Source organism: Phaethon lepturus, unplaced genomic scaffold (genome assembly GCF_000687285.1).
Source record: "Phaethon lepturus isolate BGI_N335 unplaced genomic scaffold, ASM68728v1 scaffold23108, whole genome shotgun sequence".
NCBI lineage: Eukaryota > Metazoa > Chordata > Aves > Phaethontiformes > Phaethontidae > Phaethon > Phaethon lepturus.
In genome coordinates this window covers 39,213-62,160 of record NW_010555861.1, presented here as the reverse complement: position 1 = coordinate 62,160, position 22,948 = coordinate 39,213, and the positions used below count along the sequence as shown (strand labels likewise).

General features: G+C 38.8%; 1 protein-coding gene across 1 annotated transcript in view; it reads right to left on the bottom strand.

The window, feature by feature from the left end:
- The window catches only part of RGS22 (regulator of G-protein signaling 22), a gene marked incomplete at its 3' end in the record, with an annotated part of 59,847 nt that overhangs the window by 22,243 nt on the left and 14,656 nt on the right, over window positions 1-22,948 (bottom strand). Inside the window, exons 5-14 of the mRNA XM_010292302.1 lie at window positions 21,424-21,509; window positions 19,416-19,581; window positions 18,897-19,072; window positions 15,644-15,910; window positions 15,281-15,529; window positions 14,563-14,724; window positions 13,446-13,626; window positions 9,278-9,403; window positions 7,542-7,643; window positions 1,512-1,706 (exon numbers count right to left, since the gene is read on the bottom strand). Of these exons, the coding sequence (XP_010290604.1) occupies window positions 1,512-1,706; window positions 7,542-7,643; window positions 9,278-9,403; window positions 13,446-13,626; window positions 14,563-14,724; window positions 15,281-15,529; window positions 15,644-15,910; window positions 18,897-19,072; window positions 19,416-19,581; window positions 21,424-21,509 (1,710 nt within the window). The remainder of the gene's footprint in view (window positions 1-1,511; window positions 1,707-7,541; window positions 7,644-9,277; window positions 9,404-13,445; window positions 13,627-14,562; window positions 14,725-15,280; window positions 15,530-15,643; window positions 15,911-18,896; window positions 19,073-19,415; window positions 19,582-21,423; window positions 21,510-22,948) is intronic.

Here is a 22,948-nt window from a genome sequence, read left to right as displayed (position 1 = left end):
CACGTTCTGTAAGAGGAGAGGTCAAATACTCTAGGATTCTTGAGTTTCAAAGAGATGTAATTGGAGTGGGATACAACAGAAACATGTAAAAGCATAACAACATGAGAATATGACAAGATAACAATTGTTCACTGTTCCTCATGACATAGGTCACCAGGTGAAATTATCAGGGAGGGGTTTGCAAACAAACCAAGATAAGCATTTTTTTCTCCTATTGCATGATTGAACCATGGAATCCACTATTACAGTGAGGCTGAAGATATAAAATCACTCAAGACACATTTACATAAACCCATGGGGGAAAAAAAGTTATAGAAGACTATTAAACACAAAAATGTGGAGAAGACCTCTGCTTCGTGAACCTCCTCAGTTGCAAAGTGCTGAAGCTGGCAACACCACTCTTATATTCTATTCTTAAATTTTTAATACTGGCCACCACCTAATAGGCTTAGAAGACCATTCTCAACTTTGATTTTAAGTGCCTGTTCTCCTAGTTGTTCATACATGCATGCACGATATAGTGATAAAAATATACTGTACAACAAAACTTCCACAAAAGGATTTCAAAGTGTTTTGCAGGGGGCAATGCATGCATGTTCTCATTGCAAGCTGACAGAAGTATCAGTGATAAATGATGGTATTTCCTGTAAAAGTGGAGATGCTTCATCTAAGGTCATAGTGGAGAAAAAGAGGAACAAGAACTAACTTCCTGCCCTCCACCTCCCGATTCCCCATTGGAGGTTTCTCCTTCCATATCCAAGAAAGAGGCATTATACACTTGGAATTAGAAGTTTGACCTACAGCTAGTAACTTGTAGATAAGTTTACAAAGAGCAGAGAGCCACAGCATCCACCACTGCCTCCACTGTTTCTTGTTCTTACTTGTCAAAAGCAGAGTCAGGATTGCAGCCATCTCCTCTGACCTGCATGAGTCTGCTCAATCCAAGCTTTCAGAGCCCTTACATAGCAGGGCAGCTATCTAAAAAGTGCGTGGGGCAAATACAGCTGGATCACCATATCACGTTTCCTCTTATGCTGAGCAGTAGCTGCACTTTAATTTTAAACACCAAGAAATACTTGATACAATTAATATGGACCTAGCATCACTGTACTGACAGTCCAGCAATACAGCTTCTTTTGTGCTTATCATTAAAAACATAGAAGGCTTGTGGGCAATCCATCATAAGAAAATTACTTTTGATCAATGGTAAGACTGCAGAAACATGACACTTCCTGAGTGCAAAGAGAAATTTGCCATAGGAAGATGCATTCCTCCCTAATTCACAGACGAGGGCTCTATGAAGCCTGCACCTTCCTTTTGGCTGGGAAGTCTCCTCTCCACAGGAAGCTCAGCCTACTCCATGCATCAGCATAGAAAGGGGGCTGTGAGCAAAGCATCCCATAATACTTCTCCCTTCCTGACTATAAATGTAACAGGGATGCATATGAAGGCTCTTGTGATTTTCTTCCCCAACGTAAGAGTTTTTTCACGGTGTCATCCACATCAGTTACCTTTCCGTAAGTGTATTTGTCTGCTTCCACCATCTTCATCCATGGTTCTAGCAGAACAGTGAGGATATATTCTTCTGCTGGGTCAAAAAGATCCTCAAAAGCTGGGTCAATTTTCTGATAAATCATGTTTTTCTTACTCTGATGAAGTCCAATGTCCATACTGGCAGATGGAGCAATGTAAGTTGCATAAAGGAACTACAATAAAGCAAAAGAAAACTATTTCTTAGCCATCATCCATTCCAACGGTCACAGTCCAGTGAAGGAGAGAATTAATGCACATTTGTGCCCTACTGTATATTCTGAACATATACCTGATTACACCTGCCTTGTTTTTTACCCATATTACTGTCTTGTCCAAAATTCAGTCATTACCATAACTGACCTCCCTGTCATTTTTACTCCTACTTGTTAAAATGGTTAGATCACAAAATAATGCTTAATGTAATTTTTGCTTGGAGATATTTGGCTGATTCTTAGTTAAATTCAGATAACCACAATCATTACAGCAACTGCACTCTTCATGAAGTCGTACTGTTGTTTTGCAGAACATGTGCTGGGCCAACTTGTGAAGGAATCTTACTTCTTCTGAATAGATGGGAATTTGTAAATTTAAGGTTAAAATTAATGAAAATTTCTAAGATTTCATTCTGTGTGGAGATTCCCTTGCACAGTTCTTCAACTGATGAGACTCCATTATGGTACAGGATCCGTAACATGAGATACCACCACACGACTGAGATCTAAATCCTTAGCAAAGCAAGGACTACAGTATGCTTTTTTTATGAAGAACACAGAGTTTACCATTCAACATGTACAAACAGAAGACAGCTGATCCTGGAGAATGTTTCCTTCTCACCAGCAGCTCATTCTTGAGTAACTTTTTTACTTATTTCAAATGATTTTTTTCCTGAATAGTCCCCTAAGTCAAATTCTTGTTTTTCAAATGTTTCATAAATTGCCATGAAAAAGAACATTGAAAACTCAGAGAAAAACAGTTTCTTCCAGGAATATCTTTGTAACATAATGATTCTGACTGCAGCTAGGAACTCAAGTGAAAAAAGGTGCTGCCATAATAAATTTCATATACTTAATAAATGTTTTCTCTTCTTCATGTTGTCAAAATCTAACTAATTTTCAGACATACGGTCAGGGGATCAGATTGGTAGCATAAACCAGAACTTCTCTCTAGGATGGCACTGAGGAGCCCATCTTTGCTATTTATTATCATAATTTTTACAATAAAGAATGCAGGTTTCTGATAATTCTGATTTTCCTTATGTTGCTAAAACACAGCTGTAACTAGCAGATGTACAAAGCAGTAGAAGAGAAGAAAATAATGTATTTACTCTGTGTTCAAGCAATAATAAAATCCTGTTGTGTTTAGATTTCAAGCACAGTGGGAGAATGTTTGACTACATTAAATAATTATGTTTCTGTTTGTTTTAAATGAATTTCTGACTTATTAGACCCCTTACTTTCAAACAGCAACAGTACCAGACTACATCCCTATTATTTTGGACCTTAACAATTTGAAACAGACCCTTTAGACTCTCCTGATATCGGGTCACTGAGGAATACAGGGCTACAATGGCTGACATCCATCTCCCAGTTATACCTTGTTATGGTTACTATATTTACTGTCTATGCAGGATTTTACCCCCTTTTTACATAGATCTAATCACTGAAAACAAAGATGGTCTGTGGCTATTGTGGCCCACGTTATCAGTGCAATAAAGACCCCCAGGCATAAGGGTAAGGTCAAAGAATGAAGACATCCACGGGAAGAATCCTCGCTTAAGAACAAGACCACATTTATCCTAAATTATGCCCTTCTCAGCAAATCACCAAATAACTCTAAATTTAACAGAGACAATATTAATTGGATTCATAGTAATTTCAAAAGTTGGAAGTTATTTTGAAGAACCTTAACACTAGTAAATTTTCAGTTACATCATGTTCTAGTCTGATCCAAAACATTTAACATACAAAACAACCAAATTAGAAGGGACCTGTCCAATGATATAAAGATCTGGTATCTTTAAAAATAGACTTTTTAAAGAAGGGTTAACAATTTTATTCATCATTAGGGCTACATTGCTCCACCTGTTCTGACTCATAAAACCACACAAGGGATCTGTAAATTGGTGAAAAGGGTACAAAATAGGTCCTCCATATTTTAACACACATTTAACATGGTTCCTTAAATGGTTGATCATTTTTAGCAAGATTTTAAGAATAAAATCAAAACAAACACTCCACAAGTTTCTTGGGTGGAACTCTTCTTTCTCCTATGATTTTTGTATGAAATGGGTTAACCTGAGTGTATTTGCTACTCTTCTTTAGAGCTGACAAAAATATCAGCCTCCAGAGTCAGAAATTGCCCAGACTAAGGAAACTTTGGCCAAAAGCTATTGACAATCTGCTCATATGCACACAGTTGTAATATATTGCTGTATTAGGGACTGACTGCCTTTGCAGGCTGCTCTACCTGCAGACTGCCCCCAGTTCTACATAATTTCACATGCAAAACTGGAGCATAGTGAAGACAGACTTTTTTTTCCAGAAACCATAGTTAGGGCTGGTAATACATGTGAAGCAGAAATTTAAAGGTGGTTAAGTTACCTATAGGAGTGCACTTTTCCAAACTCAAAGGACCAGACTCTCAGTGCTGTGATCGGGATGGTCTCTTCACTTTTGAAGGGTGCAGATTTACAGTGTCTGAGGATTTGGCATGATGCCATCTTTTTGCTTAAATTCTTGTGAGAATTCATTGCTATGGGATCTGACCCACCAAGTAAACAGATCGCATCAAAGTGACAAAGTGAATGTATGCACTTGCAGATAGAGGAGAAATGAGAAGGAGCCTTCATCCCTGTGTCCCTTTCTGAGGGTTCACGCACATCTGTAGATCTGCACTGATTTGAATGCAAGGACTGCAGGAAAACTAACTGCAAAGAGTTCTAGACATGCCCCAAAAGAGGAGAAGGGTCTGTGTTCACGACCTTCAACACTGGGCAGTGAAGCTAGAAAGTTATAGGGGGAATATACACTGTATAATTTAAAAAGGAATATTCATAGACTTTCTTGACTCCCATGTCATGGAAGTCTTGTGGTTTTCTGAATCTCAGTGGAATAGTGAAACTGTTGTATTGATCAATCTCCTAAAGGATCAACAGGAAAAAAATTACATTAAAGGAACTTAAAAGCTATCAAATTCATACCAAAATCTTAAGCATGTGACATCAAGTGCACATCATACTTCATTTCTTCAATGTTTTGTTCCTTTTGTAAAACACAAAGAACTTTCCTACCTGCCAGCTATACGTTTTCCTATAAATGTATTAGAATAAGTGATGGATTGAACCCAAAACCCTATCTGGAAACTTGGTCAGAGTTTGCATCTTGAAATTACTTATAATGGCACAAATCTGAAGATACAAAATGCTTCAAAAATTCAGGTTAAGACTTTGGCCTCATTTATGACTTTCCAAATCAGGGATTGTTCAGGCCTTGGGTTTTGGTGTGAATTCATCCCTAGGTGAGAAGGCTTTGGTAAGCAATCTCAGAATGACTAGAGTGAAGCAAGAAACACAAAGAAGATTTAAGTCCAAGTGCTTTGTATTGCTGCCCAAAGGAGTGGATATTGCTCTGATCTAAATAAGGGACTTGTGCAGCTGCTTGACAGAATCATATGATGGAAGAATGCAATGCACTGGCTGGTCTTAAATGGAAGGGCTAAACTGCCTTTATCCCCGTCATCACTTTCCACTAACATAAATCTTGTGTCTGATCCTAAAAGTTCACAGTAATGATAACTCGCTTTATCTAAATTAAATCTAATGTTAAAATATTGTACTTCCCATAACTGTATTAAATTTTCTAACTGTAAATAACTATTATTTTATACAATATGTGTTTCTTTATTGCTTTTCTTTCCCAATTTATTTTACACTCTTGTGTGTATGTTTATAGTGAATAACCATATATGTTCCTGGATGATTACTGGTACTCGTCGGTTTTCTTATTCATCAGATTTCATTCTCACCGTAGTTTCTTTCCCTGGATGAATGAATATACACCTTGGAATGCATTTTCTTACTCTATCAAAAAGCTTGAGATAAAAATGCCTAACAAATGAAACAATGAGTAGCAGATAAACAGCAATCCAGGTTTGCTCTTGTTTCTAACAGGAAGCAGGCAGAACACATACAGAATACTCTGGATTTCTGTAATAAATAGTAAAATATAGATGACGATGTGTTGTGCGAATCTGATCCACATTCTCTTAGGAGTATCTGGAATGACTATCTTATTGTGCCAAAGGTGAGCACAGAATTTGGGAAGGCATCTCTTCCATAAGCAGACCCTGTAGATTGGATGCAGCTTGATGCTTCACCGTGTTCCAATGAAAACACGAATAATTTTTGTGCAGCCTTAAAAGGCAAGCTTGAGAATGATACCAAATGTTGCAGCACATGTGTTGATTTGTTATGTTACATTTCAGCTGTTAGTTATGCTAATGGAACAGTTTCACATATTTCATTTTGATATATTTACTTTCATGGCTATGTGTATGTAGGTCTCTGCAATTGCCTGGTAACACTGATTGTACGATGTTCTGCTGTCACCACCAGGCCAGCGCTGGAAATAAGATACAAAAAGTAAAAAAGACCTGGGCCTTAATTTTCAGTAGTGTAAGCTGGTATGAAATGAAACCAAATTGAAAACCATCATGGACCATAACCTAAGATTTGACCTGCAACAAAACATACAGGAAAATGAAGGCACAAGTCTAGATATGGTTGACTTTCACGCCTTTTGTGAGCACGGTCCCTAGCCGCACACAGGCCTGGGCAGGTACAGGAGACAATCAGTCTTAGGGGCACAGGCAGTTGCCCTCAGCCTCAGGCCATAAGTAGGGCTGGAGGGGACAACAGCTACGTAGGGTAGTGTGTGACAGGAGAGAGCGGGGAATCCGTGCCTCGGCCTCTGCTTGGAGTTTTGTACAAATAACCCTGATTCAGGTGAGAATTCTGGACAAATATGCAAAAGTCTGTCATTTGCCCCAGAAAAACCTCCAAGTAGGAAAAGAAGACAAATTCAAGGAAGACCAGATGCTCGGTAACATAAACCATACAAAGAGATTATTCTCCACTGCTCTCTACAGTTGTTTGTTCCAAAGACATGTGAAGTAGCTTTGCTCTATTACAGCATATATTGAAATATGCAGATAGGACGTACTCCTACACAAGGTTTACAGAGGAAAAACAGACCGAAGTTTCACAAAGTGATTTTAAAAGTTGCTTGGAGTTCTTCTAATGATATCACACTGCTGCAGCGTCCTTCCCTGGCAGTATCGGACTATTCTATAGTCTATGACAGCCATCAGCACCCATGGCCTGTGGTGAACCAGTTCACTTTTGTTTTATTCCCTGACTTAAAGTGCATGCTCAATTAAGAATGCTCATTTATAGGAAATAACAGTTCTGCCTGACAGTAAATGAGGGTCTAAAGGTCAAATGGGGGGGATGACAACTGCAAAGAGAGCGTAATGATGCCCCGACAATCAGTAAAAGAAAAACGACTGACACTGAAAGATCCATGTTCATTACTAAGTTCATTATCTGAGGTCCAGACTCTGAGACCTGCAATTCTAACCCACACAGGAGGTGGAAGGAAAGGTACAGCACGATTAGATGACTTAGAAAAAATATTATCTTTGTTGCTCACACTAAGCAGACAGTTTCCAAATACGACACAGAGTAGAAAAGGGGAGATTAGGTAAACTGAGTGTAATAGATAAAACTGGGAACAGGCAGCAGAGCCTAGAAATCAAACTATACATGCTTAACATTTAAATCAAGAAATTCCATGGAAACAATCCAAAGAGCTGCTTTTATTGTCCACAACCCAGATTTACTTTGGTGTGTGTTGTCAAGATTTGGAAACTTTTCTACTTTCTATCTTCTTTTCAGTCTTTACACTGAACAAACATATTTGTGAAGGGAAAACACATTATTTACAACTTACTTGAGCTTGCTTGCATATTTTAAAAGGATGAAGGGTTTCTTGGTAGAAAAGCTGATGATAAGCCTGTAGGTCAAACCAAAAGTACGCACTGTTCTTCCACAACTAGAGATGAAAAATATTGTGAGTTATTGCTACCCAAATATCACAGCTTTATAAAAGGTTGACTTTCCAATGCAAGTAATTATTTAGCCCCTTGGAGTCATCATAAATCAAGCTCAATTTAAGATGGATTTAATCTTCTGTTGCATACTGGCAGAAGGACAACATATTTAATGGCATAATCACTGTGATACTGTATCTTTTATTGTATCCTTTATGCATAATTGGCCATTAAAATTGTTAACATTGTAGTTAACGTTTGATGAGTAACCACATTTCAGTGGCATAAAGCCAGCACTAAAGAAGAAATGCTGATAATGGACATGCAGAATTTGTGCCATGGTGATATAGCATTTTGCAGCAATAACCAAAACAATTAAATATTGTGTACTTGACATATGTTACTGGGACTATCATTACATTTTTATTACATGCATTTCTGAAGCACAGAGTCTTGGCCTCATTTCACAAATTCAAATAAATATCAAAAGATCTTTCAGAAGAAGCAGTCTAGATCTTTCCCTAAGTCTTGTCTTTTAATCATGTACTTATGGGGTTACCCTGAAAAAGTATCTGAAAAAAACCTGAAATACCCTGAAACACCCATCACTGGACAATTAAAGAAACTGTTCCAAGAAGATAGGGGCAAGGAACTTGGCTCCACAAACCGTAGCCTGCCAGCCCTGGCATATGAGTGAAATAGGCTCCACCACTGTCGACAAAATCTTAAGGAAACAATTTTCAAAGGAGTCTGGCACCTGCAAAGGCTAGAGGACATGTGGGTGGGTGCCTATCTCCAATGAAAAAATAAATTACTTTTATTTAGATTTCTATCTATACACATTTAACATTTTTAGCTGAAGGTATTCAGTTTTGGAAACATTAGCTCTTGCCTTCTGGTAGCCAAAGGCATTTCTAGCTACTGCTGCTGGATTCTGGATTGTGCCAGCGGTGAAACAATGTCCATCTTGATTGCATTCAAATCTCCCCTAAAGACTCAATTTTTCTGCAAAGCCACTAAACACTGACTCAGATTCATAACTTGTTCCAACCAATCCTCAGTTTACACCCAGCAATGGATGATGGATCTGCTGACTGCAGAGAAGAAATAGTGTTATATTTCTCAGAAATTCAAGAAGCTTCGTGGAAGCAGAAGAACGTTTTTAAAACATTAGAGATTTTGGACATCACTAACCCACCAAGTAAGAAGGAGGCAGATAATCATGAGTAATAGCACAGCGGATTTTCCATCTTTTTAAAAAATGTTTTTGTGGGTTAAGACCTCATTTTTTCTGCCAAGTTAAAGCTAGTTTTTAAAAATGATTAGTCTTTTTTTATCCCTGATGGTACAATCAGATTTCCAATAGGTTTGAGACAGTTAGGATCTGACAGCTTGGTTAAGACCTGTCATTAGTATGAATATACACATGAACAGTTTATTGTTGTTGAGGGATTGGAGTCTCACAAGTAATAATTCATCCAGTCATCAATCTTTCTTTCTTCTTCTTTCATCCCTTTCTAAATTTTTTTTTTTTTTTTTTTTTTTTTTTTTTTTTTTTTTAGTCTGGCTGCCATCTATAACTTGGCATTCGGTCAATTGTGGACTAAATTATCACAGGGTAGGAAAATGCTCATACCTTATTCCCTGACTTCTCACAGAAGCGTGTGAAGTAGTAGCCTGCTCTGTTCTCCAAATAAAGAGACTGCAGCATGCTTTCTATTCGTGATCCCCCTAAGACAACACTGCCAGCAGCACTTTTCCCCTGGACAAATAAAATGTAGTTATACAGCAAGGAATAATAGGCTTTCATTATTTTCAAATGTCAGTACGTTGCAATGGAGGGCCATGCAGTATGTTCAATTAGTATCTCACTCCAAGAAACTAGACTCCATTTTCTACTACATATGTAATTGATCGTAGCTCTCCCTACCATTTTCCCACTAAATATTCACATCCAATGGAGTATGTCTGATGACTGAAAGCATGCAGAATAGCAAAATGACCATAGCAACCCTTAGGTGGTTCCTCAATACTTGAAACAGAACAGCAAACCTGGCCTTAATTCCATCATTCACTCTTTAGCTCTGGATCTGGAGAATTCCAATGGTACTAAACCATATCACTTAGCTGTCAGAAGTTCTCTCAGCTCAGGCTACTGTGTTTTGAATTAAGAGATGTTAACAGGTGGTTATTTGGTCAAGCCTCAAAATAATTAACTATCATAGAACAAAAGATGTGTCTCCTGAGGCTACACCACTGACATCAGCAACAAAATCATGAGTATTTTAGGGGTCAAGAAATCCATGCTCTTTACTGTGGCTAGCTCCTGGAGCATTTGAGGAAGAATACATCCATTTTGTCAATGCTCACAGAGAAGCCAGAGGAGGTTACAAAGTAGTAAATTAGCTTCTGATGATCTCAAGAGAGAAACTTTGGCTGACTTGCCATCTCTGATAGCAGAAGTTGGAGCAGATGAGTGTGGTGGCTGACAACCAGCTTCTTTACAAACAGTAACAGGGATGGAGAAGGGCAGGAGGAAGCCAGACTTCTGAAGCAGAGTAGGGAGATCCCCCTCCCCAGTAGGAAGTTAAACTATGAATCCCTGCATTCCCCTTTGCATCATGTTTGTGATGGCAAGTTGTGGGGTCCTGACTGTAGGTTCCAGTCTAGCCCTGTAAGTGTAAATGGGTAGTGTTTTCCTCCCTCATCCAGAGGGAAACTCTGCTTGATGAAAGTATATAAAAACTAATAGTTCATGGTGTGAACATTTCCTAAATATAAGTTTCTAACTGCAAATATCCCCTAATTGCAAAGACTAGCCTTTTCTTCTGTCAGAATTAACAAAGAAAATGATCGCAGTGAAGTAATAAACAAAGTATGATTTTGATGTGAAAAGCAAACAATCATGTGCGCAAGTGATCAGCGAACTCCATGCATATGTAAACAGGCACATATTTCATAATTTTTAAATTTTTTTTTAGTTGTGAGGCCATGGGTATCAATATCTCCGTGAAAAAGCAGGCTGTTTCAAGAACATTCCACAAAAGTGAATTTTTATATTTTAAATTGCCAGATCTTGATGTCTCACATGTTCGATTTCTCAGCATTTTAACAGTTATTGAGAAAAGGCTCTTCTGTGCAGTCTGTCCCTCCTGAGGTTTGCTGGATTGATGGCCTACTTAGCAGGCAATAATTCAACAAAGAATAGAATGAAGTACACATGAAATAAAGAGGAATTGTACAAGTGAAGCATCTCCCTCTTATGAATTTTACTGTTTTAATGACTTTCTAAGGCAGATTCAGTTTTCACTGTAAGTCTGGTATATTTTCCTAGGCAACAATTCCACTGAAGCCTTTATCCAGTGAGTTCTCCATAATAGCCCACTGAACACATCGTCACCATGGAGAAGATCAACACTTTCTAGTGAAAAGAAACGTCTGTATGTGCCATGACTTCGTATCAAATAAGTGACAGATACCACACAAAAAAATGCTGACATTCTAATTGTACCTCTGCCTAAGGCATTGACATTCATATAATCAAACCGATTTCTCCCCATCATTGACTACTTCCTCTGTAATGCTACAGGATAAAGTGTTTTAACCCATGATTCAAGACAACTAATATTTTCAAGTAGTACTTACCAGCAGCAGCTCAGCATAGGTGTACTTTCTGTGACCCTGATATTTTGAGTCTTCAGTGTCATCCAAAGCTAAGAAATGAATCATGTCTCTGCTCACTGAGTTTGGCCTGGATCCACAAACAAACAAAATTTTCAATACATATTTAAGAAAAAGCTAGGACTGCATATAAAATAAACAACTAAGAGAGGGCACAAGAGAGGTAGAATGACATAGTGAGTAGTAGAGGAAAAAGTACGTAAGATTTCAAATTTATAATAAAAGTAAAAAATGTAGAGGAATACTTTTCCACATGGCCCTGTGGAAATCACTGACACAGCGTATCTTTGAGGGCAAGCACTTAAGACAGGTTAAAAGAATATGAATATATGTAGAGAATATCAACTATGACACAAGGGAGGGTAAAACATTTGTAGTTGGAGAAATAAACCCTTTTGCGTTGTGGCACAGACAAATGAGAAACTAATCAGCCAGGAAGGAATGCTCCATGCATGCGATCTGTACCATAATTGTGCTTCACTAAGCAGATTATTGTATTAAAGAATGTTTGTATCCATGAAAACAGTAGGATTTAAAAGCCTTTCATAAAAATTTGAGGTATATTGGTGTGCAGAAAGATGTATAAGGGACTTTTGTACTTACCACTTTCTACTGCTAGAAATGTCATCCCTTCGGGGGCTCTGACGTGATGGCAGGTTAGGTGATAATCTTGACGATCTCTTCAAAGAGAAATTTGGTGTAGCTTGTTTTAATAAAGTTGGTGGTGAGCTTGTTCTACTTTTCTGAAAGACATGACAGAAAAATAAGGCAATTTGATTTCCACCTTTGTGTTTTCTTAACATGTTCTCATTAACTACTCCAGGGTTTTCAGGACTATTTTTCCTTATCAATCACAATATGTAAAACTGCAAATTGCAAAAAGTTGCTCTGAGTATCTTGCAAGATTTTTCAGTACAACTTAATAACCACTATAGCTTAAAAATTACATTTTTAACAGGTAGGAATATGTTACATGTACTTTGTACAGAATTACAGAGGATGTCAGGTGGAAAGCATGTGAACATGTTTTGTGAATCTTTACGAAGATTATCTTAAGTAGCTCACTGTAAGACAGTTACAATCACTCAGACTAGGAGAGAAAGGGGGCATTCTGCCACACCATTGCGGACTTATTTTGAACAAAATCATGCTATGACTTTTTGGAGACACCAGTTGCATTCAGAGTTCCCTCAGAAATCCACCCAGAGTTGCTGCTCTTTCTAAGCTCTTGCAAGCACAGTGGATCTGGAAGATTCAAAAGTCCAAATTTCTCCTGGGGCGGGGGGTGGGGGGGGGAAGCATCAAGAAATGGTCCATCAGCTGATTCTGTGAGGTTCATGTGTGCCAAGTCATAGTTTTCTCCAAGTGCTGAACTCAACAAGGGCTGGAAAACCTGCAGAGTTAGGAACCTGTCTGCCTGACCTACAGCTAGTCCTGGGTCATTAGCACACTTTCACAGAATCACAGAATCACTAAGGTTGGAAAAGACCTTTAAGATCATCAAGTCCAACCATCAACCCAACACCACCAAGCCCATTAAACCATATCCTGAAGTGTCACATCCACACGTTTTTTGAACACTTCCAGTGATAGTGACTCCACCACCTCCCTGGGCAGCCTGTTTCAATGCTTGACTACTCTCTCCATAAAGAAATTTTTCCTACTATCAAGTCTAAACCTCCCCTGGCGCAACTTGAGGCCATTTTCTCTCGTCCTATTGCCAGTTACTTGGGAGAAGAGACCAACACCCACCTCACCACAACCCCCTTTCAGGTAGTTGTAGAGAGTGATAAGGTCTCCCCTCAGCCTTCTCTTCTCCAGGCTGTGCTGCTAGATCCTCAATATTGCAGTTCTGAGAATTCCAAGCTAAAACATCTATCCAAAACACTTATTAAATTGCCAGGATGTAACTGAGAGGATAATTTGACTCAGTTTATAGCAACCTGTTGCATAAAGTATAGTAAAATTTTGTTGCATTTTTATACATAACCATCTACAACAGACCATCTTGCTAAATCTTAGCTTCCTAAGTACCATATTCTTGTTCCACTGAATTCAAGGAGTTTTATCATTATTTTTTGATGGGACAAGGCTTTGTTTTTCAATGTTATGATCCTACCTACCTGAGGAAGGGAAGGTGGTATCCTGGGCATGCAAGACTTAGGTGTCAACGGTAGCAATGACACTATTTGTGGAAAAGGATCAATGTCCACCCTTGGTCTCTCTTGGCATGTGTGCCAGAGCTTCAGTTTTGCACTGGCAGTTTCTATTGCAGTTGAATGAGTGACACAAAATCTGGGACCCCTAGGAAAAAAAAAAAGCTGATAAGTGGAACTTTCCCACAACATGTAGTGAGCTATTTGGCTTCCTCCCCCACCCCCGATGGTGTTTACTGTATCAAGTTAGGGTGCTATATGCACCTAGAATTAAAAATCAGTTAGTATTAAAGGTATGTATAGACATTGCACTCTTCCAAATCTAAAACCAAGCTACACATAAATAAACTTAGGTTGCAAATTCTGCACCATTACAGAGTTGCCTTTGTATGAGTCTGCAGTAGGATACGCCCCATCCATCCTACAGCTAAGAACAGGAAAGGATTGTAGGTCACGGGACATAGACCATAACTCTCATGAAGCTCCACAGCAAAGTTCACAATTGCAGGTATTTGTTTATGCCTCCAATTTGTTGATCCCCCTTGGGGAGGAGAGACGACCTTCAAAAATTTAGCTTATGTTTTGGAAACAGGTTAAAATTTGTATTCTCACTTAAGCTGTCAATATGTAAAAGACATTTTGTATGACAGACATTGAACAGTAAAGTCTCAGGGTCAAATTCCACATAGATGTAGACACAGAGCATCCTCAGAAACTTGAGAAGGGCAATATGGGGAATAGGTTAGGACAGAATTAACCTTCTATGCCTGGAGGGGTTTCTCTACCCTGCAGCCTAAAGTTTAGTTGAATGGTATCCAAGGCAGCTATACACAAAGTAGCTCAAATGATCTGGCAGTAAAACAACAAGGACTCAGTAAGGCAGATCTACCTGGCTTCTCATCAGATTGCAGTGTAGTTTAGGCTCAACTGAAAATTCAGAGGCAACATCTGCTAGTATATACAATGACATTGCTTCCCATAATTGCGATGGGATAAATGAGATTAAATAGACCTAACAGGCTTATCAAAGAAAAGGGAAATTTGTTAAATAATAGAATCTTAGTTCATGTTCATTTTTTCATACCAGTAAAGAAGTAGCGGTTTCACTACTTCAGGCTGAATCTGTCTTAAATGCCTTGTATTCCACTGATCTCCATGCAGTAGGTCAAGCCTGAGTAACACTTCCAAACTGAGGAAATAGTCTCCACTGCTCAGCAGATACAGTTTTTTCATCTTACTGAGTTGCCTTAAGTCAACAGAAATAGTCATAAGCATGCATCAGATGCTATACAGAACCAAGTACAGTTCATCCTGCTGGTTAAACTGCTGTCATGCAACATGTTTTTAATTGCAAGTGGCAGAAGCCAAAACAATTTTTCTGCAAATTAGAGACAGGTTGTGTATAAGATAAAATGTACAGTGCTTTAGAATAGACAATCTGAATCCAGCAGAGCCTTTCATTAAAGCAGTTTGTCATACTGAATGCCCTACTTGTGAATTTAAGTTCTTTTATTCTTTTTTTCCTTTCTGTTGCCATCTGTTTTCCAAATCTTTTTCTAACAAAGCCTTAATACTACAGCGATTCTGACTTCATGTAAGCTTTGCAAACATGACCCTGCAAAAAGAGTTCAGTTTCAGCAGAGTAATTCCTGGCTTACCTTGTCAGGACACTCATGATTACTTTAATTGTGTCTGTTCTACTCAAACATTACAATTTATTCTGAAATCTCAAAACCTGCATTGCTCTACCTGGATTACAAGTTTTAAAACAATGGGAATAACTGTTAAATAATGGGAAGTACCTTTGCTGCCTTGTGGTGTCCTTATGAGCCTTTAGTCTTTCAATATCCATCCAGAGCCACCAGTACCTCTCCCCAAGTGTTCCTTTAATGAACTTCTTGAATCTTTCAAAATCGTGTCTGTTGCCAGTGCCATAAGTCCTGTGACTAATACACCAGGCAGCCCTACTGTCTGCCCCATCACTTTCAGAACTTGATCTTAAGCTTACTTCTTCAGTATCTCGTTCTCTTACATCTCCCTTGGAGTCCAAGACAGTGAATGGAGAAGATCTTTGAGTAAAGAGTGACTCTGCAGTACCATGGGCAAATTCATTATTTGCTAACTCATGTATAAACATTTCAGGCTGTTTATGGAAATCCACTTCACTCTCAATGTCAGCGGCTGGCTGGTGGGTCAGTTCTGAAACGGGATCCTTCATTACAAATCGAGTATAAGCTGGTATGAATTCTTCCGGTGTCTGAAAAGTTGTGCTTTCCTGTCCATTTTCTTCTTTTGCTGCACTGTCCCATTTCGGGTCTAGATAAACTCTTAACTGAGAGTGGGAAGGAAGCTCAGCAATGGCCACAGAAGAGCTGCTCTCCTCAGCCTCTCTGGTTCTCTCCCTAATAATGTCAGCTTTTGCTGATGCTGTCCTTGAAGGGGAAAGGAAGCTCCATTGGTGGCATTCCTTAGACAGGGAACCTGCTTCTGCATTAAATCAGAAAAGATCGTTGAACACCCTTTTGATTCAGGACTGTTCTCTTACATATCAACATTTCCAAGTTAAAAAATGCAACATATTTGTGTTGTGCTGCTGCAGAGCAATCAGACCACGTCACACTGCAGAGCTGGGAACAGCAGAGGTGCTCCTGCTGTTGCTATCTGGCTAGAAGCTCAGCCCCACGGCTCAGAAACTCATTCCCTGCTGAATTCCAGCAGAGCCAATTGTCTTGTTTACTCAGCTGAGCATCCCAGCTCCTCAGCACTTGTTAAACCACCTTGTTGGGCTGAAAGGCCTGGTTTCTTCCTCAGCTTTTGGTCATAGTTTGATGATAATCACAGTACGTAGCAGGACTGGTTTTTCTTTAGGCCTGAGGAAGCTAGTAAGTGATAATTCTTTGTCTACTTACATTTACTATTGCAAAAGACTAAAACATTGAATAAGCCTCTGTCAGTTGGGTAAAATCTTAACACATATAGAAGTACAACAAAACAAATGATTATATCAAAGGCTCTGGAAATATTTAACAATCGTGCAGTCCAATCTGCCACCCAGAAATGACTCCTTTCTATTTAGAGATGTTTCATAACTAACAAGTTCAGAAGAGTGACCAGCCCTGGTATTTTGGTCTACACTTCTCTACTTAATTACTTTTACCCTACTCCTCATCATCCCCATACTATTAAGCATGCCCTGCCACCCTGGCCTGCTGAGAAAGCAACTTACTGCTTTAGCTTGCTCAAATATCTTTTCTGCTTCTGCCAGACTTATAGCAAATCAAGTACTTCTGGAGCATGTCAGCAAAAATGACCTTGACTATACATACTGCTTAGCTACGTTAAAGCTGCTGTCACTGCAAGTCAGTCCTGTAAAAACTGGGCAGAATAACTACAGATATTGTGAACAGCAGCAGAATCTAAGTGAAAGTAAGACAAAAACAAAGTCATAATTCAATTGTGGCTCTACAATATCTTCTCATCAATCCAGTGTTTAAACTATAATCTGCATCTTCTGTATTTCCCTAAAGCTAAGATGTAGGCTTTCATACTCCTGTTGTATCAGTAAGGCAAAACATTGTCAGTGAGGACACTGCTACAACCTCTGAGCACGTAAACTACATCAAGCTGTGATAGAAGATATCTAAATCTCTCAGATCACTAAATTCACATTTGTAATGTTATCAGCCTGTGTAACCCTCTATGGCAGCCTAGTCAATAAATGGCAATGGCAGTTAGACATTCCTTCCATCTTCCTCCCAAAAAAAAACCACATCAAACCAGTGCTGGCCACTGTCACAGACAGACACTTGGATTGGGAACATGGCATAGAAATCCCCTGCTCTGCACTTACATAATTTGTGTGTAAGTACACATGGCACAATATGTTGATGCTAATATAAAAATTAGTGTGATTTAAAATATCTTTTCTTATTTCTGAACTATTTCAAATGTTTTCACTTGACAAAGAAAAATTATAGCTTCTCAACACAGTTCTGTGAAATTGAACATGAAGAACGATTTCATAGGACCTGAGGCAATTAGGGAGAGAGATATACAGCTCTTGAGTAATCAAAAGCCAAGCGGCTCAGGATTTGGCTGATGACATTAATTGATAACCCTGATCCAACAGAAGCAGTAAGCAAGGAATTCAAACTGGATTGTCCAAGCAAATACCTTCAGCTATTGAACTCTTTCTAATTGCAGGCTGGCTCTGAGGAACCTAGCTGATGCCCTTTATTGCTTCCAGTGCCTGATCCCCTACACCAAGTGAATACTGTGCCTTAAAAAAGTTTTCCTACTGAAATAATGCTGGATTTCCCATGAAACAAGCGTAAAGAAGAATAATAAGCACATGCAAAATCAGGGTCTATGTTATAAAATAAAGTTTTCAGTGAGGAGATGTGAAATATTCATTGAGGCAAAATGCTGGTGACTGCAGGACAACTGCAGCAAAAGAAGAGGACAGAGGGGCTTTCCATAGGCCTGTGCCCAGCCCACCGTAATGCACAGCTACACTACATTACAACGCTTTGCAAGAATGGTGCATTTGTGACCTCTCTGCTCAAAGCACTGCAAAAATTAGTGGTAGAGTCACGAGCTGCAAACAAGTGTGACTTGAACAGCTTCATTAATAATCCATGCATCAGCAATATATTTCCTGGGGTGATCCTTGTAGATCTGGGGAAGAAGAAAGACTTCTGAAGTTACCATGTCTTCCAATTTTCCATTTAGCCATTGGACTCCGCGGTCCCAGCAGTACAAGTCTCAAAGTGGAATCGTTGCTTTTTCCTCTGAGAATGAGGGAGAGAGAACTCCTAACATATGAGCTGGGACTTCTCTGTTCATCTTGCTACTGCCTACAGAGCAGAAACAAGGCTATGCAATCAGGCATGTCCATATGTGCATCTGTATGTTCTCTCCCAGTGACTTTGAAACCTGCTGAAGAATCTCAGTTAGGTTTGACAGATAGACAGCAGTGTCACAAATGAATACACTCTATAAGAGTCATAAAAATTGGCAGCCAAAAGGCCTTTAAGTGCCCAACATAAATACCCTAGGAAGATGGCTGCAACACAAATCATACATTATCAAATACGCAAAGAGTCCAGAGAAGAAAGTCTTTCAAAACACATCAAATGAAGAAAAAACAAAACCAAACCTCAGCTGAAACTTACAGATATATATGAGACAGAAATATGTAAGAAAAGAGTCTTCTACTGTCACAAAATTACTTGGCTACTAGCTCAAATTGTCATTTAATGTTGTGGCTACGGAAAGAAACAAATCCCCATCTGAAGCCCAAGATACCATGTGATACTCAGAAGGTAATAAGTGGAGTTAGCAGCAATTCCGTGAAATGCCTTCTCTTTCCACCTAGTCAGAGTTGTGTTATAAATACTGTGTCTGAGCCCCTGTTACTTACCCAGAAGGGTATCTTTTTCACTTAATGAATCGTCTCTTTCATGCTGCCCAGGCAAACACTGAATATCTTGAATTTGATTAGAAGCTACAGGATGTATAAATGAATCTGTAGTTTTCATGGATTCACTTTGTTTTGCTAACGTAAACCAATCCTTTGTCTGAGAAACCGTAGCCTGGGAAAAGAAATGTCATAGAATAATTCAAATTTCTCCGTTTATTGCAGTGTTTCTGAGAGCAAAGGGCTTACTGTAATTCTGTGGAGTCTCTTTGTGCAGATTTCTGTAATGATCATTCCCAGTGAAGACAGCTGTATGACAGTAGCTGAGCATACTTGTAACACAGCTTCTGTTTAAGCCGTATTACAAGCCATCAACATTCTATAGCACAAAGAACTTTGAAAATAAGGGATATTCAGAGAATCAGTTGTCCAATTAGGTTGTGACCTCAGTCGCAATAATTTAATCCAATGCATTCAATCTATCTTGATGTTACACCCACTAAACGTGTTTATTTTACCTGGCCAAGTGATACGTAGAACTTTTTCATAGTCAATGAAGTGTCATCCTCCTCAGGAGGGGGAGAACTTGGGTCTTGCTTCCTTATCCAGGGATAGTAGTCACTATCTATAATGAAATTAATGCCAGTATTGCTCCATTCTACTTGTGATATCAATTTAGCTAGCCTGAAATTAAATATTGAGACAAGAAAAGAGCTAATTTTAGCTTTTAATCGGAGAAACAGTTGATTTTTCCCCAGAAAAGGCAATAAAAACCATGATCAATCTAAAAATAAATTGCTACAGAGAACTTCATGATCTGTTTTATTATTTCACGCTTCGCCTGCTGTCACATATGTAAATGCCAGTACTGTCATTCCATAGCCCACCAGCTTTACAGATGGTGGCCTGCTTTGCATTATCAACTTTGACCAGTAAAACTGATTTTTGTCAGGATGACCTTGCATGTAGCTATGCAGTCCCAAGCCCTGCCAAGAAGCCCTTGAACATTTTGGTCACTAAAATGGAACTATTCTCCCAGATTGCAGAAGCCCTGTATCACTACCAGACACTACATTTCCTGTTCCTGATAGAAGCAATCTTCCAGCAGCGATGCCACAGCAGTGATCATACTAATTGAGCCTTCAGATGATAACAAGACAGCTGGCGCTATCTTGTTCAGCTGGCTGCTGTATGAGGCCTTCATGGTACTGAACAGCATCTTGTGTTAGCGTGAACCTCACCGTGTTCAGGAAAGGCGATCTTAGAACCACATGATGATAATGAGGATGCTCTGGGCTCAAAAACTGGGGCAGAACTCAGTTAAGTTAGAAAGCAGTACAAAACCAACCAAGGTGCATGTGAAGGGAAGACAAAGCCTATGCCTGAGCCTACGACCATGAGTGAATGCCCGGTTTTGTTTGCCCCCACTGTTTGAGGGCAAATAGGATTTCATTCTAGGGTTGGGGAATCTTCATCTTTAAACACAAGGTTCCCTTTTAGCATCTCAGCTTATCTTGATCCTGATTCAGGAAAGCAACTTAAACCACTGATGTAAATGGAAATTAGGTACATGCTTAAAGTTGGTTTTATGTAATTATCTTAGGTAACTCTGCTTGATCAAAGAAATACTTTGCTATAGCAGAAGATCAAAGTTAGTGTTTCATGAGGCCCAGATACGTGCAAAGCAGGCTGCTACTAAAGGTAAAATGGATCACTCTTTCATGGTTTACTTGTTCTTTGCACAGTTTTCCCCTTGAATTTAAGTGCAGTCTATCCTTTAACTTCAGGATACTGGAAGTTAAAATATTTTGAAATTTTTAATGTAGAAATGTATATCCCAGTAACTAGTCTGTCATTACAGTCAGCAAACATGAGTTTTGTGAACCATACTGCCAGGCTGCCTCTCCTTTTAGGAGCCCTGAAACACACTAAAATTATCAGCATCTAGACACAACCTTGAGGGATGTAGAGGCAGATCCTCCCAACAAGCACACTAAACCTCCTGAACATCTGCTGAAAGGACATCTGGAAAAATATAGCAAGTGTTTAACAGTACATCATCTAACTATGCCATGGCATCCCACAGAGAACCTTGCAAAAGGAAGTCTAACAGTGGGCCTAAAGACACAAAACTAATAATTGAAATAAAAAGGACTGGCTGTTTTTTCCAAATAGATTCCATGCATTCACAACTTCCACTTACATGCTTTGCATATTGATTAGAGAAAGATGCATTGCTACCGTGATATCTGTCTGGAACAGAGATTCAGAAATCAGCAAAACGCCACTGTTCCTCTCTTTGTAATGGTGTAATATAGTATGTAATTAATGGTCAAGGAGAATTACAGAATGATGAGTGAAAAAAAGTCACTGGTTTTACTTTATCCGGGTCACTAAAATGCTAAAATTAAACAAACAGGACTAGAGGTCAGAGAAAACATATTAAGGGTACTGTCAGGATGAATTAAACACAAGAGAAAAATGTACAAAATTAAAACTGAGAGACAGCATAAAAGGTTGCAATACCTGTATTCAAAGTAACAGTCGCTTTCTAGAAATGCTGGAAGCCTTTCTTTCTTAATCCACTGAATTGCTTGTTCTCGATCAAGGCACTATTAAAAAGAAATGCCAAGGATTTGCAGTATTCTTGACTTCCTTGTTTTGTTTGCCATGTAACTGATTCTCTCCATCCCCCTTCTACAGAAGCATTGTCTCAGGAAGACAAATATACAGTGAACATCACCTTTGTTATCCAGTTTAGCTTTAATCATGCTGGGACAACTGAGTTAGTTTACTTTTCTATTAACAGCAAAAAAAAAATCTAGATCTGATTTCACCTATAAGAGTACAAGTTTTTTAACAAATCATGGGTGTTTTTTCTTCAGAAATAATGTGTGTGTGAAGCATGTTTCACTGTACAATTCCAAGTGCAAATTAGATGCTCATAAATTTTCTGCAATAGGAAACTGCTAATTTTTCTGACTTCATCATATTTTATAAATAACCACTATTACATTTTTCCTCAAGAATTTGAAGAATAAGGAACCCTTACATGAAATTACACTCGCAGAGTGAGAGGGATGTGGATATTAAAAACAAAATCAAACAAATAAAAAGCCGACCAGTTATCACCTCTCCCGTTTTTATGTTGGAGCACTGCACAACTCCATTGCACACAGTAACTTATATTATGAATCAGGCCCGTAGCAGCTTTCTGCTCAGGTGGTCTAAGCATCAGTGCCTCGTCAAAACAGAAAGAGAGGTGCCTCCAAAGAATGGTTTGGGGGGTTAAAAGGAAGTGTTGAACAGTGAGCTACACAGAGCCAGCTAACCAAAAAACTATGCCTAGTTTAGACCCCTATGCCTAGGGTCTTACGCAGAGAGCAAGATCTCTGACTATGGGCCACAGTGGTCCATAGCTGTTTCCCTTGGAAATGACACACAGCACACTTTTTAGTAAGTTTTTAAGAGCGTACTTTTTCCACTATTAGGGGATGACCTGTTTTATTTATCTGACGTGCATTTTTCCATTTAGTGAAGGTGAGACTGATGATTTGGATGAATGCAGTAACTCCCCTTGTCCGTAAGAAGAGGTGAAATTTGGGCAACGATGGATGCTACTTGCTATATCAAATAATCAAGTTATGTAGATCACATTTTAAATTTTCTTTCCATGAGCTAATATTCCATTAGGGATAGGGGTTATTTCTGCCTCGTATATATCTGTAGGGGATTTTAAAAATCTGAATTACTCAGAAAGTGGGTGGTTTCAATTAGAAAGAAGAAAATATTTCAAAAAATGGAAAGCTTGTGTTGGCAGTGGCTCATACAATGTAATTTGTGGAGATGGAGACTAATTACTCCCAACCACACAGTGTATGCCTCTTTTTTGGTAACTGACAAGTTTTTTTTGAAATACCGAAGATTGTCTCTTTATTTTGGCATTTAATATTTATGTATTTACTGACTCACAGCCTGGTTTTTTATCTAAGTGATTCATAACATGTTCACGTCTGTACATGGCTGGTACACAAAATTATATATACTATGA